At 60.5% G+C, this 17,243-nt stretch overlaps 2 protein-coding genes across 10 annotated transcripts in view; one reads left to right on the top strand and one right to left on the bottom strand.

The window, feature by feature from the left end:
- Nucleotides 1-17,087, bottom strand: part of SHANK1 (SH3 and multiple ankyrin repeat domains 1) — a 51,392-nt gene extending 34,305 nt beyond the window's left edge. For 5 of the 9 annotated variants that reach the window (XR_012126492.1, XR_012126493.1, XM_073225364.1 and 2 more), the window contains exons 1-9: nt 10,363-10,441; nt 7,581-7,878; nt 7,166-7,369; nt 6,678-6,749; nt 5,521-5,629; nt 5,279-5,430; nt 4,845-4,961; nt 3,299-3,466; nt 2,732-2,848 (exon numbers count right to left, since the gene is read on the bottom strand). Coding sequence is in view for 7 of the 9 variants with exons in the window: in XM_073225364.1 (XP_073081465.1) it covers nt 2,732-2,848; nt 3,299-3,466; nt 4,845-4,961; nt 5,279-5,430; nt 5,521-5,629; nt 6,678-6,749; nt 7,166-7,369; nt 7,581-7,835 (1,194 nt within the window). In the remaining 2 variants the exon portion in view is untranslated. Of the gene's footprint in view, nt 1-2,731; nt 2,849-3,298; nt 3,467-4,844; nt 4,962-5,278; nt 5,431-5,520; nt 5,630-6,677; nt 6,750-7,165; nt 7,370-7,580; nt 7,879-10,362; nt 10,442-11,349; nt 11,408-16,591 lie in introns of those variants that run through there. The other 4 variants (XM_073225368.1, XM_073225370.1, XM_073225369.1 and 1 more) reach the window with 2 other exon arrangements.
- Nucleotides 14,133-16,434, top strand: CLEC11A (C-type lectin domain containing 11A). The gene is made up of 4 exons (XM_017661580.3): nt 14,133-14,476; nt 14,702-14,891; nt 15,167-15,358; nt 15,751-16,434. The coding sequence occupies exons 1-4, from the start codon at nt 14,330-14,332 to the stop codon at nt 16,194-16,196; spliced, it is 975 nt and encodes a 324-aa protein (XP_017517069.3). The 5' UTR covers nt 14,133-14,329; the 3' UTR covers nt 16,197-16,434.
- Nucleotides 17,088-17,243: the final 156 nt, after the last annotated feature.

Raw genomic sequence — 17,243 nt, 5'->3', positions numbered from 1 at the left:
CCACGATTGTGGCACCATCACCTAGACTAGTGGGTGGTTCATAGCAGCTGCTGAATAAACAGCTGCTGAAGGAGAATGTCCTCATCTGGTGTCCTGGCCTGGCCAGACCCAACCTGGCCCCCAGCCCAACTCCTCTCCAGCTCCCCCTGATGTGAATTGAATCAGCATTCACCAAGCACCTCCTTGCGCTGACCCTCTGCATGTGACAAATCCACCAAGGATGCTCGTATGGACCCCATCCTACAGGACAACCTCAGAGAGGGCTAACTGATGCCCCAGGTCACACAGCCAGTGAGTGCAGCAGCTAGGACTCAAACCTGACTGTCTAATCCTAGTACTCATCTATTTTCTGGGAATGCACAACTCCAATTGCCAAAGTCAGTCACTGGAAAACAAAGATAGCCCAGTGAGTTTTCTGGGTGTGTTTGTGGGTGTGAGTGCATGTGTGTCTGTGTGTGCACATGCTGGGCCCCCCCAACTACAAAACTGCCAAACTACTGTCCTATGTGTGTTTGCCTGTCTGCACGCCCCCACCACTGCCTTGCCTAGCACAGGACCAGAGCATCTCCACCAGCTACCGGCTCTCAAGAACCTTGAATTTACTGGTGTCCTAGCACTTATCTCACAGTATTGCAACTATTTGTTTACACATCTGCCTCTTCGCCAGACTGTGAACTCCCCCCACCCTCCCCAGGGTAGGCACTGTGCTGTGCTTGGTTCACATCTCACATACAGGTACACAGTAGGTGCTCAAGAAATGTGCACGGAAGGGATGAGGATGGAGGATGTCAAGCTGAGTCATTTGAAATTCATTTGTTCATGTCATTCATTCATCAAGTCATTCAACCTGGAAGCAAGCATCTGTTAAATGTTCTGAGCTGGACTGTACAGTCTTGGGGGAAATCCAAGGTGACTGAATAAATTCATTCATTCACTCACTGACTCATTCAACAAAGATGCATCTAGGCCTACTATATGCTGGGGCCTTGGGACAGAGTGATCAATCAGACTTAGCCCCCATCCTCGAGGAGCTCAAGGAGGGAGAAATGACTGGCTCATCTAACAGCCTAGACCTGGACCTGACCTTCACCACCGGGGACTAGAAGGGCATGCCAGGGGGCTGGGGGAGCAGAGAGCCAGGAAATCTGTCAGACCCAGCTCTGGCCCTTGGAAAGCTTAAAGCCTGGGAGGGAAGAGAAGAGGAAAGAAGTGGGGGAAAAAAAGGCACATTTGTGAAGCACCTATTTGTCAAGCCCCATGCCCAGTTGGCATTCACCAAGCCCAGGTCATGCCTCTACTTGATCCTTTGCACAATAGGTATTACTAACCCACTTCACAGATGAGAACGGGGAAGCTCAAGGAGGGAGAAATGACTGGCTCATCTAACCAGCTAAGAGTAATTGTTCTCACTATATAACTCTTCATACTGAATTTTCCCTGTTCAAATTAACGGTATGGCTTCTGTTTCCTGACTGGGTCCTGACTGATAACGATAGTGATAATGACAATAATAATTACTATGATAGCCGCCTTCGAGGGATGAGCACTTAATATACATGATCCTTCATCCCCTTCAATCAGCTGACGTTATTGCCAGTTCAGGGAGAGGACGGAGCCTCAGAGAGGGGCAGGGGCTTGACTGGGAGGCCTTGGTCTGCCCACAGGCCATGCAGTCAGGGAATCCAGGTGCAAGGCTGTGTCAGGGAGCAGGAGAGCCTGGGGAGGGGAAGTGACAGCAGGGTGTTGGTTGCATTTGACAACACTGAGCTCTCCCTCGGCAGAGCAGGCTGCTTGCTCCACAAGGCGGCACGTGGCTGCCTGCCACATCTCCCAGGCACTGCAAGTTCTAATGAGGCAGAAAGGGCTGGGGCTGTCTTGGAAGCCTTCCTGGAGGAGGCCTGAAGGGCAGACGAACCGGCAGCAGCATGCCAGGCCCTGTCCTCCCCAGTCCCTGAAGCAACCCTACAAGAGTGGGGGCTTTGGGAGACAGCAGGGGCGACTGAGGTGCCGAGGGGGCTGACCTGGCGCACGGGTGGTAAAGGGGCAGAGATGCTCAGGCGGAAGGCCGGAGGGTCACCACAGCACAGGCAGAGCGGCCAGGTGAGACCCTGAGGCCCCCTGCTTGCTTTTCACTGTTAACCTCTTGCAACTCCTCAGGTGGGGGCCCTATGCCCAGCCCTGAAATGCTAAAACTTGCCACACATTCTTGTCCTCTCCAGGGCTGTGGTTTGGCCTTTCCTCTGTCCCCTGCAGTGTCCCCAGGTGCACAGGTGCACGGTAGGTGCTCCACTGGCAGCTGAATGAAGATGCCCAGGAAACAGAACCACACAGCCCCTTGGCCTCCGGTAACAGTCCTGACTTTCCCCGCTGGGTTTTGCACAGGCTGTGATCTCGGCCTGGGACACCCTTCTCTCTCTTCTACTTGGCCAACTCCTGCTCATCTTACCGCAGGTGGCACATCATCCGGAGAGCCACCGCTACCCCACCTGCAACTCTGAGCCCAGATCTGGGCTCCCACAGGGACCCGGACTCCCTGTGATGTCCCTCTGAACACAGCCCCGGATGGAGAGGCTTGCTCAATACTTGCTCAGGGTCTGACACAGAAGAGCTGCTGGGTAAATAGTTGTTCAATGAATGAACGAATGAATGAATGAATGAAGCAGTGAAGGAGCAGAGGGCACAGGGAGGCTGGATGCAGGAGGAGGGTCTGGGCAGACGCTGCAGGGCAGACCTTGTTGTAGAGGGCACAGATGTGCAGCGCCGTGTTCCCCGAGGCGTTCTGGGCGCCGGGCTCAGCCCCATAGAAGAGCAGGTGCTCCAGGTGCTGGGAGTTACCCCGCTGGCAGGCCTGGGGAGGAACGGGGCCAAGCAGGCCAGTCAGCCCCTCCTGACCATGGCGTCTGTCTGTGGCCCTCTCCTCAAGGCTAGGAAGCCCCTCAGCCACTCCCCTTCTCCTTTCAGCCCTCGTTCCTGCTTAGGGGCCCAGGCTGTCGACTTCACGACTCATTCCAAGGCCCAGGTGTCTGGCCTGTTCCCCGGATAGATCCAAGACACAACCCCATCCATCTCAGGGATCAAGGTGTTCAGCCCCCAACCCACGCCCCCTTGGGGCCCCGCTGTCCGTATCCCTATCTTTTCCTCTTTGGGGACCATGCTGCTCCAACCCCCACCCTCTGTGAGGATCCCAGTGTCTGGTTCTACAGCCCCTTGGGCCAGGGTCCCTGGTCCCTGTCCCTGCGAGGGCCAGGCACACTCCCCACCCCACCTCCAGTCCCTCCCAGCTGTTGGGAGGCTGCACCTGGTGGATCTCCTGCCAGCCGTTCTCGTCAGCTATGCCCAGCTGGGCCCTGTTGAACAGCAGCAGTTCACAGCAGCGGGGGTCACCCCCCACCATAGCCGTGTGGAACAGAGGTGTCAGGCCCCGGCGGTCCTTGTAGTTGGGGGAGCCCCCGAGGTCTAGGAGCGCCTAGGAAGGGAGAAAAGGCAGATGACAGCCACATGAACACCGGCTCAGTCTGAAGAGCCAGCATGGGGTGGGCACTCCTGGGTGACCCCCATGGGCCGATGCCAGACCTGGTTCTGCCAGGGTGCCCTTATGTGACCTGGAGCCTCACCTTTCCCCTCTGGGGCCTCTCTGGGCCTCTCTCATCCCCTGTGAACAATGAGGAGGTTGGGAAATGCCTCCAGAGGACCCTCCCACTCAGACATCTTGCCCAACCTTCCCCGTGGGTGACTCTGCATGAACCACTGATGGGGTTCATGGCTTCAGTCCCACCTATGCAGCAGGATGGTCCTAGGGGGCAAAGGCCAGAATGGAGTCTGGATGCAAGAGGGGCCCCGGCCAAGAGGGAGGTCTTATTAGCACCCAGGGATGGGGCACAGAAGGAGGCGTGGGAAGGGCAAGCTTGGCTTAAGGCAGGTTGGGCCTCACTCAGGCCAAGGGCTTGGGGGCAGGGGTCCCACTCAAGACACGGCTCTGGGCACAGAGGCTGGTGGTGGCAGTGGCGAGCGTTAGGAGGAGAGGGTGTTGGCAGTGGCCCTGTGTGTGGACAGCCTGGTGGAGTGTCCAGTGGAAGCGTGCAGGGATGGAAGCAGCCTACAGCCAGTCATCCAACATGGCAGCCACGTGTGGGCTCCTCAGAGCTCCAACGTGGCTGGTGAGCCCGAGGAATGGCAGTTTTCATTTTAGATCATTTCAATTTACACCTGAGCAGCCCCATGTGGCTATGGGCTATTGGATTGGACAGTGTAGGTCTGGAGGCTAGGGGTTGGGGTGGGAGCGGGATCTGGGGCTGGGGGTACATAAAGATGGGCTCTTGATTCCCAGGGGTATGAGGCAGATCTTTGTGGCTGGTGTTTGACCACATTTAAGGGTCTTTAAGAAAGAGCTGGAGAAAGGAAAGAAGGGTCCGTGAATGAGGGGAGCATCTTTGGGAGCAGTCCATCCTGACCTGTGTATGAAGCAGGATCAGGGGCTCTTGGGCAGGGGGAGAGGAAGAGTATTTTAAAATAGGATGGTGTCAGCAGACTCCATGTATGCACTTCACAGGTATGTGGGGCGCTCTATTGAGAAAGCACATTGTAGGCACCGTGCGAAGGATGGGGCTGCACTGGGACTTGAGAGGAGGTGGGTGGACCTCTGGGTTGGGAAAGACAGAGGGAAGGGGTATGTCTGCAGGGGGTGTATGGGGAGGGTCTGTATTTGGGGGCACAGCAGGGAGCTTCCTCTACATTTTAAGGAACGCAAGGAGGGTCTACACCACAGGGAGACAGAGGGAGGGTTGGTGTTGAGCTGGGTCAGAGGGAATGGAGAGGTTCTGGTGCTGGGAGAACATGAGATCTACCTGAGCATAGGGAAAGGTCCGCATGCCGATCAGCTGTAGGGTGGGTGCACCTGGGGGCCTGAGAAGGGCCTCGGATCCCACCGGACGTGTGACAGTGAGGGCTGTGTATCTGTCAGTCTATGGAAAGGGGCGTAGTATTCGGGACACGAAGAAGGGCGACTTTTAACAAAAACTAAAGAACGAGGGTTTAGGAAAGAACAAATGGAAAACGAAGAGGAACCTGGGGAAGAAGCACACCCCCCCCGCGGAGCTTGGGAGGGCACGTCTAGGAGGCCAGGACGGAGGCAAAGGGGAGGCCACAGGGCTGGGGGAGGTGGGCAGGAAGGCAGGAGGGCGGGTCTGGGGAGTTCACTGGGTACAGCCTGAGGGGAAACAGCCATCGGGGGCGTCTCTGGGCTCTGGGAGAGGGGCTGGGGCGGTGGCTGGCACCTCACCGTGAGAGCAAGGCAGTGACGGGCACACGCGGCCTTGTGCAGTGCAGTCATGCCATCCCGAGCCCGGAAGTCAATGTGGGCGCCACCCAGGCACAGGGTTCGAATCACCTCCACAGAGCCTTCTGTCTGGGCTGCCAGTGTCAGAGGGGTCTCTGAGGGGTGGGAGAGGCCAGTCACTTGTACCGCCTGTGCCTCATTCTTAGCTCCCCACCTCTCCCAGAGCCCCCAGCCCCTCTCCCTACCTCCTGAATCCGAGTCATGATAATTGGGGTCCAGTCCCTTGTCCAGCAGCCGTGCCACCTTGTCAGATGTCCCGAGCTGCACGTACTCCAGAAACTTCTTCAACCCCGTCTGAGCCATGGACAAGACAGAGAAGACAGGCCGGTCAGAGAACAAGGGGGAACAGCTGGGGTCTTGAGCGGCGCTGTCCGGTGGAAACACAGTGAGCCACATATACTACTGGGAAGTCTCTAGGAGCCACCTTCAAAACAGAAGGAAGGGTAGCTGTCGCTTGTACTGACATTCATTTTAATGACACGTTTTTAACCTAGTATATCCGCAATATTACTGTATCGACAGGTGAATTAGAATGAAATTTATTAAGGAGATAATTTACTTTTTGGGGGGTACTGAGTCTTCGAGATCCAGTGTGTGTTTCACACTCACAGCGTGGCTTGGTTTGGACCCGCCACGCCACAAGCGCTGCATGTGGCCAGTGGCTCCAGGAGTGCACAGCGCAGGGCTGGAGGGATGGAATATTTGGGGGAGGACAGAAACGAATCCATGGTGAGGCAGGGGCCTGGAATGAGAGAGACCAGGGCTTTTCCCCCAAGTGACAAGAATCCTTTACTTTACCTCTGACCAAAGCAGTCCCCCAGCTTCCTCTGAGCTCTTAGGGGCCAGGGAGCCACAGGAGACATATGGTCCAAAGACCAGACAGCAGGGTACCAGGAAGAGAGGTGTGGCCGGGGAGGGGGCACCCTTGGATTGGTAGAGATTTAGGCTCTGAGATCAGGTATCTATGAAACATCCCTGGGCAGAGAGGGACACTGGATGGCAGAGTCCAGGCCAGGGTGCTGGAAGGTACCTGAGTGGATATGGGGGACCCAGGAGCTGAGATGGGAGAGTCCAAGAATGAAGAAAGTGGGAACCAAGTGGAAATGATGTGGATCTGGGAAGAAGGCTGCGAGACCAAGAGGAAAGATAAGGAGGTTTGTGATGGGGATATGGGGGTGTCCTCCAGGGCTGTCCCAAATGCAACATGGCATCCCAAGTTAAGTAGGGGGCCCTGACAGAGGAACAGAAGCGTTGGGAGATGTGGAGAGCTGCTGGGAAGGGGCGGGAGAGAAAGTGGTTGGGGTGCTGTGGGGGTAGGGAAGGGCCTGCATGGTTCTCTCACCTTCGTGTGTAGCTTGGCCAGCTGCTTCTCATCCAGGTTGGTCTGTTTGTAAACTCGGGTCTTGTATCGGAACTGTGACCGGTGATGTACGAAGGGAGAGACACAGAATCAGGGGGTCTGGGGAGGAGACTGGACCCCCTTCTGAGCCAGGGTCAGCGTGGAAACAGCCCTGGAGTTTTGGCTGGGTGGGCAGGGGGGTGTGGGGTGGCTGCGGGGTGTGCGGACTACAACCCCTAATGGGAAACAGAGTCTGAATCCACAGGGAATGTTCTTCAACACCTGCAGTAACTGGGAATCTTTTCCCACTGTGACTAGCAGGGAAGTGACTCGCCCGAGGCCACTCCAGGCCGCACAGACCTGCTCTGAACTCTCTGGCTCTGCTTCTCAGGTGCCCTGACCTGGCTCAGGTCTTGGCTGGGAGAAAAATGGGGAGACGGATGTGTCACAGGACACCCCTTCTCTCATCTGGGGGAAGGCTGGGGCCGCACCTCCAGGTAGGGCACTCCCTTCTCAAAGGACTGGGGGTACTCCCGCAGCAGCCGCTCCTCCTCCAGGAAGTTGGCATCCCTGCCCGAGGTGGCAGGCTGGAACAGGCCATAGTTGAGCACATCCTGGAGGCTCTCGCTCAGGGCACAGAGCACCTGCTGCTTGGCAGTCCAGATGGTGGCATCAGGGTTGAAGCGCAGGCATTTCTGGTGGGGGAGGCAGTAGGGAGGAGCCTGGTGGTTTGGGAAGGCGGTGGGGTGATTCTGGGGACAGCTGGGGCATCTGGGGCAGCATGTGGGGGTCTGGAAATGGGGGCCAAGTGGGGGATACCAGCGCCAGAGGCCTCCTCGGGTAGGCGAGGCCCCTGTTGTCATCCTATGACCCCCACCCCGGGCCAGCCAGCAGGTGGTCACTCACTGTCTGGTGCAGGTCTGGGATGCCAATCCTGAAGACCATCATGCTGAAGTGGGCGTCGTCCGGGACAGACATGGAGCGGCCCTGGAGGCCTCGGACTGAGGCCAGGCTACCAGGTACCCCGCTGCCCTGGCCCCGGGGCCCCCTGGGGCCTCTCCCAGGCCCGTCCGGGGAGCTGTCGGACTCTGAGCCCCCCTCGGGACACTCGCTGGCACTGTGACGTTCCTCGTCCTCGCTGGACACGGGGCTGTGGGTCATCGTGGGGCCACGGGGCGATGGGGGACAGCAGCATCACAGGCGGCTGCGGGGGGCCGAGGGTGGCTGTCAAGACTAGGAGTCTGGGACCCCTCCAGGCACCACTTATGGCTAAATGGTCAAGGGCAGCCACCCCATGCGCCTGAGGTAGGCAGGAAGGAGGCTGGACACACCCCCAGATGCTCTGGGCACGTCCACACACTCACACACCCACCCCTGCCACGCTTCCAGCACGTCTCCTTCCCTGCCCTTGGCCCTGCTCGCAGCCCCCCACCCTTCCTGCGCCCCACTTTGCCGCTGACCCAGCGTGGCAGTGTCCCAGAAACCACAGAATCACCGCGGGAGCTACTGGCCCACTTTGCCAGGCCACGGAAAATATAGCTAAAATTAGCTGAGCACAGACAGGTGGACAACCCACCGGCATCCTGCCCTCCTGGCCCCAGCCTGGCCCCTCCCCTGAGGCCCTCCCAGCCTCCTCCAGGAGAGCTGGGGTGGGGGTGCTGGGATGTAGTAAAGAGGAGACAGAGGTGCCCTGCACTAGGGGGAGGCAGAAGTGAGTGGCTGGGCATCTGCATGGCCGCTTGGCGCTGGGGCACCGGGGCACGGGTGAAGCCAATGGAGCTAGTGACTTTCCTGAAGTGCAGCTGACAATGTGTGCAGAGGGCTGCTGGGAAGCAGTGTCTCAGGCAGTCGGGGCACCAAGCTGGAGTGTCCTGGGGCAAAGCACCATGCATGGGGTGTCCCCAGGGAACCAGGAGAGGCAGTGGGGGGGGCCTGGATGGGTCGTTGGGGGCATCTTGACAGTGGGTGGGTGGGGAAACTGGCCTGAAAGGGCTGTTCTGGTGACAGTAGTGCCAAGGCCTGGGCCATCGGGTGGCTGTGAGTGACCTGTGGGTGCATTTAGGGACTGCCGCTTAAGGCTGGGTGGCTAGGCATTGCCAGGCACTGGAGGCTCCATTCTGAGGGAGACTGGGAGGCTGGGAGGGAGGCCAGGAAGTGGGGTGAAAGTCTGGGGGACCAAAGTGGGAGTGATGCTCCAGATCCCCATTATTATCCTCTGAGGTGGCCTTATAAGGGTGCGTCCCCAAAGGGGTCTGCCTTCCTCTACTTGACCCCCACCCCCATCCACCCCAGCACCGGAAACCAGAATGTCTGGTCTGGTCCCTCCCCCCCACACCAGGCCCGGCTCCTGCGCCGTTGCCATGGAGATGGGAAGCAGTGGAGGGTACTGCTGACTTTGGGGGAGCAGGGACGGGCTGGGGGGTTGGGGGAGAGAAGAAAAGTGTGTGTGTAGGGAGGGGAGTTCCAAGGGCTGTGGGCGAGTGAGCGCCTAACCACTGGCTGGCCAACCCTTCCCCAATGCCTGGCGGGGCTTCGAAGCCCCCTCCTCCTCCAGGCACCCAGCAGCGCCCGTCCCACCTTGCCCAGGCAAACACCCCAGCCTCCGACCCACTGAACTCCACATCACACCTCCAGACCTGGGGCGCGCAGCCACTCCCCCTCGGCTGACCCTGGCTGACCCTCAGCCACAAGCAGGCACTTAATGGGGTGGCCAGGGGGATGAAAGCAAAGCCGGCCCAGGACCCCGACCGTGCAGCTGCCCCCAACCCCCAGGACCAGCTCCGGCCCCTCCCCCTCAGGCCCCGCGGGAGGGAGCGGGCACACTCCGCCGGGGCGGCATGAATCAAACGCTCCGCGGCTAAGAATAGCTGGCACGCAGCTGGTACTGAGACGGGCTGAGGAATCGGCAAGAGGGGGTGGAGAAGGGGAGAGAGGGGGTGTCCTGGGAAGCTGCGGGGGTACAGGGGGCGGCCGGCGTGGCCGTGAGCAGGGCCCGGGAGAATGAATGGAGGCGGAGAGAGGCGGGGAAAGGCGGGGAGAGGGAGGGAGCCGGGGCCGAGAAACTGGTGGGGGAGAGCCCGGGGTCGGGGAGAGGGGGCGGGGGCACCGGGAGCGGGACTCGGGGGTGGGAGCCGAGGGGGCGCGCCGGCCAGTGGGGAAAGGAGCGGAGACGCGGTGGGGCTGGGGGGAGCTTGTGAAGGGGGCGGGAGGGGACCGGAGGAGGCCAGCAGGAGAGGCAGGAGCTGAGGGGGTCGCAGGGGGCGGGAAGAGGCCAAGGCCCAGCCTCCCCGCGAGAGGGGGGGGCACCGGGTGACCTGGGGAGGGGCCTCGCGCTGTGCGGCCGCAGGAGGGGTGCAGCGGCCCAGGCGGGCCCGGGTGGGCGAGGCGGGGGAGTGGCCCGGCGGGGCCGGGAGTGCGGGGAGGCGGGCTCGGGCGGGGGGCTCGGCCGCGGGGCACGGGGGGGGCCCACCCTCCCATCAAGTCTGCGATCTGGGACGGGGCACCGGGGACCTGGGCGTAACCCAATTTGGCGTCGCCTGGGGCAACGCTCCCCTCTTCGCCCCCACCCCCAACCGCACACCCGGGCCCAGAGCCCGGCGCGCCGCCAAGGACGTCCGGGGCGCCCCCGCCCCCTCCCGCGGCCCCGGCCCCGCAGCTCCCCGGGCCCCCCGGTTCTCGGCCCCCTTACCTGCCTGGCGGGGCTGCTGGGTCCCGGTCGGCGGCGCCCGCGGCCCCTCCCCCCTCCCCCCACCCCCCACCCCCCCGAAGACGGGGGACCCTCAGGCCATGCCCCACCGCCCCGGAGGGCGAGCGGGCCGGGGAGGGGGCGGGCGGGGGCCGGGGGGCCGGGCGGGGGGGCCGGGGACCTCACCCCCCCCGCGGGCCGGGCTCTGCCATCCGCAGAGCGCCCCCCCTCCGCCGCGGCCGCCGGGCCCCTCCTGGCTCGCCCGCCTCCGGCTCGGCGCGGCCGGCTCCCGGCGCCGCGGCTCGGCCGGCTGGTCCTCCTCTTCCTCAGGCCGCGCCGCCCGCTCCGCGCCTCCTCTGCCTCCCTTCTAGCTCTCTCGCTCTCGCTGACTCTCCCTCACCCTGTCTCTCTCTCTCTCTCTCCCTACCTCCCTCTCCTCCCTCCGCCCTCTCCCCTCCCTCCGGGAGCCGGCGCTGGAGACAGTGCCCCTCCCCGCGCCCCCAAACCTCGCCCATCCCCCCACCGGCTCCACCCCTCCCCTTGCCCTCCCCCACCGCTCCTCTTAGACACCATACCCCCAACCCAGACTCCACCCCTGCTTGCCCCTGTACCTCGACGATGGGGCCCCGCCCCCTAAGGGCACCCCTCCACCTCCCCCAGGACTACGCCTTCTCAGAGCACGCTCCATCCCCCTACACACAGTAGGGCACAGGAAATATTTGTTGCTAGACACTACACCCCCAAATTGGATTTTGTGAGCTCCAGATTCCTGTCCTGTCCCCCCAAGTGTACACTGTCCCCCAAGGCACGGGCACATGGAGCCACTAGAAGGCTCTGCACATACAGGCATCCTCACGCACATAAACTCTCCAGGGCACACAGGGCCCCAGGCAGCTGAGTGTCCAAAAACACACACAGGCAGCTGCAGCAAGTACATATCACACCCATGTGCCGGAGCATACAGGCACTGCAACGCACACATATACCCACCCCACTCATGGGCATGGTCCAAAGTGTGCATGCTCAGATCTCCAGCTCGCGCACAACCCTGAAACAGAGGAAACAGAGACACACAGCTGTAGGGAGATGCGTGCATATATCCCCATCACACCCACCTCACCATCATCACACAGGTGTGCACAGACCCATGGAAACACACGACACAGTGCCATAGCTCTCCTCCTGGACAATTAGTGCTGACATTTCTTGAGCACTTCCGGTGTGCCAGGCTCTGTTCTGGATTTATTCATCAGCTTCTCACAGCAGTCCTGTGGGCTAGGGACTTTCACCATCCCCATTTTCCAGAGGAGGAAACCGAGGCACAGAGAGGCTAAGTAACTTGGTGCCCACGTTTGCCCAGCTATAAAGAGGTGATGCCAAGGTAGCCTGGCTCAAAGCCCTCATGCTGCTGTTCCCTACTAGGCACTCCATAGCTGCACAACCAGCTCCTCACAGCTTAGCTGGATGGTGCCTGGTACACACATCCAGAGCCAGTGCAGATCCCACAGGGCAGCGGTGAGAGCGCCCCCATCACCCGTGCTCCTACAGCTCCAGGGCTGCCAGCCGGAGCAAAGCAGCTGCAGAGGGCAGTTCTGGGCGACCTCTGGAGGCACCTCCAGCTACAGGCTCCAGGGTACCATGATGTGAGCCAAAGCAGGTGCCAGCCCAGCCCCAAGAGGCCCCCCTCTGGATGCGCACCCCCTAGTCCAGGTGGTGAGCATCTGGGCCCTGGGAGAGAACAGCTGCCTGTGTTGGCATCAGCAGTGAGAGAAGCTGTGCAGCCCTCTACAGTTCATAAGGCCTTTCCTGTCCTGTACGTTATCTCTCGAGGCCTGTGGCCACTGGTGAGGTGTCCCCAGACCCTTCTTCATGTGCACCTGAGAGGCCTGGACTCTGAAGTGGTGAGCAGCCTGCTCAAGGTCACGCTGCCCTCTGCTTTCTTGGAAAACTGGAAGGCCGGATGTGGTCATTTCCAAGCAGCTGAGGCAGTCTGAGTGCTGGCCCTCACTCAGAGGCAGCCCTGGACAGCCACTGACACACTAGTGACCTCCAGCAGCTCCTCTCTGAGCCTCAGTTTCCTCCCTTGAAGAGCGTGCCCTGCCATCACTGGCTAGTGAGTTCCATGCTAGCTGGCTTGACCAGCCTGGCGAGGCTGGGAAAGCCCTGAGTGACTCACGGGTCTGGCATAGAGTGAGTACGGCATGACCTCCTACTTCCCTTGCCTCTGCAGCCGCCCTCCCGCTGCCCCAGTCACCTCCACCCTAATTGACAGTCCTTCTTTCCCTTCTGTCCCTGCCTCAGGGAACTCGGGGTGCCACCTAAACACAAGAGTCAAGTCTTTGGTCTTTTGGCTAAGCTGTTACCCTGCCAAAAATGGCTACTTCCCTCCTCACTCAACAGATTGAGCACCTACTATGTGCTAGGCTGGCCCTGTTCTAGCCCTGGTGATACACAATGAACAAGAACGCCTGCCGTCATTGGCAGGTGACAGACAACAAACAAGTCAACAAATGCACAAGACAATGTCAGTCTTGATTATACCAAAAAGATAAAATGGGGTGTTTTAATAAAGTAACTTGCAGGAGTGCAGCTTCTTTAGATAAGAAAGTCAGGGAAGCCTCTCTAAACTGTGACCTCAGTAATGAGAAGGAGCTGCGGGCAGAGCCTTCTAGAAGGAGGAAAAGGCTGGTTCAAAAGCTCTGAGGTGGGAAGGAGTTCAGCATGGGGGGAACAGCCACAAGGCCACTGTGGCTGGGCCTGGGGGGCAGGGGTGTGGGGTGATGAGCTTGTGGAGGTGCCAAGGGCCCATCCTTCCCAGACCCCTGCTGGGTAGCCCAGGCCTGTGCTAAGGACAAGGTCTGGCGTTCCTCCTGCATCTGATGGGAAGCTGGGGGAGCAGGGGAGTGGGGAGTGATGTGATCTGATTTACGGTTTGGAAGCGCTGCTCTGGCTGCGGCAAGCAATGTGGATTGGAGGGGCTTGGGAGGAAGGAGGGGGAGAGCCAGGAGGAGGTGACTGCAGTGATCCAGGCGGCAGAAGAGGCACATCATTGAATGCTCAGAGCTCTATGAGCCCAGCCCAGCATCTGTCTACTCCACCTCCTGGAGAAAGCTTCCCTGACCCCCAGCACCCATCCTCCCCCATCCCTCTGCCCCAGCCTCTCACCCCACAGGACTGTCTGCTTGTCTGGAAGCAGCTGGAATCCCCAGTCAAGCCCCACCCAGGGCCTGGCCTGCAGGAGGTGTCCAGGAAAGTGCAACAAATGAATCTCAGAGCTCCACCTTCCAGGGCTGCACCCACAGCCAAACCTATGCTCTTCTATTTGTCCCCCCCACACACAGGCACACACACTCATTTGCATCCTGGGGCAAGGGCCTGGAGGGTGGGATGAGGGATTGGGGGCAGGAGGCGCCCTAGAGACTAAGACTAGTGGGAAAGTGTCCTCTGACAGGGTACGTGGGTGATGGTGGCCACGGGGTAGCAAAACCTTCTGAGACCCAGCAGTGTCCCTCCTCCCAAGGAGAGGCCATGGGGAGGAAAGGGGAGCAGGGCCAAGCCTCCAAAACCCCCTGAGGAGATTCCTGGGCAGAGGTTTTGTGTCCCTAGGACCCTGAGGAGGCCGGGCTCCATTCTCTCTCTGACCACCAAAGCTTTTGACCATGACAGAAGGAAGGAGGAGGGCGGAAGAGAGCTCTGGAAAGTGGTAAGGAGGGGTGTGGGGACACCCAAGGCGGGATCCAGGCTTTGGAACGTTGGAGGTTTCCGGCCACAGAGGCAGGGCCTCAGGGGAGCCAAGAGAGGCGGGCAGAGACACACACACAGAAGAGCAGAGACCAACGGACAGAGATAGGAGTTGGGAGGAGAGGGATCAGAGAGAAGCTGGGAGAGGTGGGGGCCTCGTGATCCGCACACAGTCCAGGCCCCAGAGACACCCGCTCCCCAGAGACATCTGTCTGCAGAGGCCAGGCTAATGCAGGCAGCCTGGCTCCTTGGGGCCCTGGTGGTCCCCCAGCTGCTGGGCTTCAGCCATGGAGCTCAGGGAGCTGAGAGGGAGTGGGAGGGGGGCTGGGTCGGCGCCCAGAAGGAGGAGCAGGAGAGGGAGGCCCTGATGCTGAAGGTGAGTTGGGGAGTGCTGGACTCAGTGGGGGAGCTGTGGGCTTGGGGGCAGGGTTATTATGCCAGAGTCAGGGAGATGGGCATGGGGCATGAAGGGGAGGGTGGGTTCACAGAAGGGACTCTGGGGCAGAGTGCCAGCTTGGAACCGGAAAGGGGTGGCTGGGGCATGTGAGAAATGAGAATGAGGCTGATAGTAGGAGCACTGACCATCCCTCCCCTGCCACAGCATTTACAGGAGGCCCTGGGGCTGCCTGCTGGGAGGGGGGACCAAGATCCTGAGGGAACCCCTGAAGGCAAAGGGGCCTGGGAGACCCAGGAGGACAGTCAGGGGGAGGAAGAGGAGGAGGAAACAACGCCAACCCCCTCCCCCAGCCCCAGTCCCTCTCCCACCACTGAGGACACCGTCACTTATATCCGTGAGTAATCATTAAGTCGGCCCTGTCCTAAGGCCTTCGAGGTCATTTTCTCAAAAACGTATCATCCTTTCATTGCCCGGGGACCTGTCAGTTGCCCACCTGTCCAGGAGCTCTGGGCCCTGGCCTCGTCTCCCCAAAGCCCGGGGCCCCTACAGCCCCTACCTTCCAGAAGCCTACTCCGCCCCCAGGAGCCCTAGGTCCCCCCAGGCCCTCTAGCATCCGGGCTCCGCCCCCAGGGTCCCCGGACAGCATGCATGCGCCCTGTCTGTCCTCAGTGGGCCGCCTGGCCGGTCTGGACGCAGGCCTGCACCAGCTGCACGTCCGCCTGCACGCGTTGGACACCCGCGTGGTCGAATTGAGTAGGGGGTTGCGGCAGCTGCGGGAGGCAGCAGGCGACACCCGAGACGCTGTGCAAGCCCTGCAGGAAGTGCAGAGCCGCGCGGAGCGCCAGCACGGCCGCTTAGAGGGTGAGTCCGCATCGGGCGGGGCGAGGAGAGAGGAACGAGCCGGTCAAGTGGGGGCCCGGAAATACCTGAGGAGAATCCTCAGGGTGTCAGGGGCGAGGGGACTCCTGGACATTTGGGGTGTGCTGGTATGTGGGGAACTTAGAGTAGCTTAGAGGGTGAAAGCAGGGAGCAAGCGGGCGGTGGGGGTGGCACGCTCCCCACCGTACGGTAGAGCTGACCCCACTCTGGCCGCGCCCAGCCCGCTACAGTCCAGTCCCAGCAGTCTGGCCCCGCCCCGACGGCCCTGACTCTCCACCCCCCTTGCTCCTCGCGGTTTTGACCCCGCCCCCTCAGCCCAGCCCCGGAGTCTTTGACCACGCCCTCTCCCCGCCTCCACTCCGCCCCGCCCTCAGGCTGCTTGAAGGGGGTGCGCCATGGACACAAGTGCTTCCTACTCTCGCGCGACTTTGAGGCGCAGGCTGTGGCGCAGGCGCGGTGTACAGCGCGGGGCGGAAGCCTGGCGCAACCTGCAGACCGCCAGCAGATGGAGGTGCTCACCCGGTACTTGCGCACGGCGCTCGCTCCCTACAACTGGCCGGTGTGGCTGGGCGTGCACGACCGGCGCGCCGAGGGACTGTACCTCTTCGAGAATGGCCAACGCGTGTCGTTCTTCGCCTGGCACCGCACGCCCCGCCCTGAGCCCGGCCCGGGACCCAGCGCCGCCCCGCACCCGCTCAGCCCGAACCAGCCCAACGGCGGGGCGCTCGAAAATTGCGTGGCGCAGGCCTCGGACGACGGCTCCTGGTGGGACCACGACTGCGAGCGGCGTCTCTACTACGTCTGCGAGTTCCCCTTCTAGCGGGGCTGGTCCCCGCCTCTCCACTCGGTCCCACCACCCTTTCTTCGACTGGGCTGTGCACCCTGCGAGACCCTGCTTCCTCTCCCTTCTGGACCGCGGATGGAAGTGTGTTCCCCCTGGCTGGGCGATCCCGGGGCTTCCTGCAGGTCCGAGACCCTTCCTTGCCCGTATCCTTCCTGGGAGCTGAGGGCTCCAGGCTAGGTGCAGCTCCAATAAAACCTTGTGGAATCTGACATAAGCGGGTAGTGAAGGCACTTTTGGCCTTTATCTTGCCGCAGGGGAAGCTGGGAAAGGCAAGACCCTGGCCTTTGGAAACCTGTCCAGTCTCGGTTTTACAGATACTTTTTGAGCCCCAGAATCAAAGTGATGGCGAACACAAGTGCATATGTACATACAGTCACCCGGTCCTGCATACTGAAGCCCATGGTTTCCATGACGCTGCTGCCATGGTGTCCACTGGCGTTTGGGACCCAGGGCCTGTCAATCATTGTTGCCTTGGCCTTCGTCCTGGTCGAAGAAATCTGAGAAACACAAAGACCTAAAGGCTCTTGACAATTTCTCTAAGAAAGAACCCCCATTTAATTTTGTCTAGTCTATTTAAAACTTGATTTGCCAGCTGGTTCCTAAGTCATGTAACATGGGCCCCTGCCCCACTGCCCCCTTTCCCTTCCCCTAGGGGCATGTGTTATGACACAAACTTAAGGACCTACCAACACTGGAAGCTTGGGCTCCCTTTCAATGCTTCCTCTTCAAGTCCCTGCCTGTGAAGCCATGAGCCAGTCCCTTCCCCTCTCTGAGCCTCAGTTTCCTCATCTGAACATGGACACAATCAACTACCTTGTATGGCTCTTGGGACGTGCAGGTGAGCCCAGGAAAGTGCTCATTTGAAAAATGGCTGAACAGGAGTTAACAGGCTACCTTTCCTTCCCCACCATTTTTCACACCTTTACTCCCTAGGGCTGTGAGGACCCCCAGGAGTGGACCAGCCTGGGCCTTGGCATTGTGGATAGCACTCTTTGGGGAAGGAGCTCTTTTTTTGCTATCACT

Source organism: Manis javanica, chromosome 17, assembly GCF_040802235.1.
Source record: "Manis javanica isolate MJ-LG chromosome 17, MJ_LKY, whole genome shotgun sequence".
Classification (NCBI taxonomy): domain Eukaryota; kingdom Metazoa; phylum Chordata; class Mammalia; order Pholidota; family Manidae; genus Manis; species Manis javanica.
Note: the sequence above shows the minus strand (reverse complement) of the source record. Positions and strands in the feature narration are given on the sequence as shown.

Excerpts from the sequence above, each read along its gene's own strand:
- CLEC11A (XM_017661580.3), top strand. The coding sequence starts at position 14,330 with ATGCAGGCAGCCTGGCTCCTTGGGGCCCTGGTGGTCCCCCAGCTGCTG. Across the intron at positions 14,477-14,701 it reads GGGAGGCCCTGATGCTGAAG|CATTTACAGGAGGCCCTGGG; the intron begins GTGAGTTGGGGA and ends CCCCTGCCACAG. Across the intron at positions 14,892-15,166 it reads GGACACCGTCACTTATATCC|TGGGCCGCCTGGCCGGTCTG; the intron begins GTGAGTAATCAT and ends GTCTGTCCTCAG.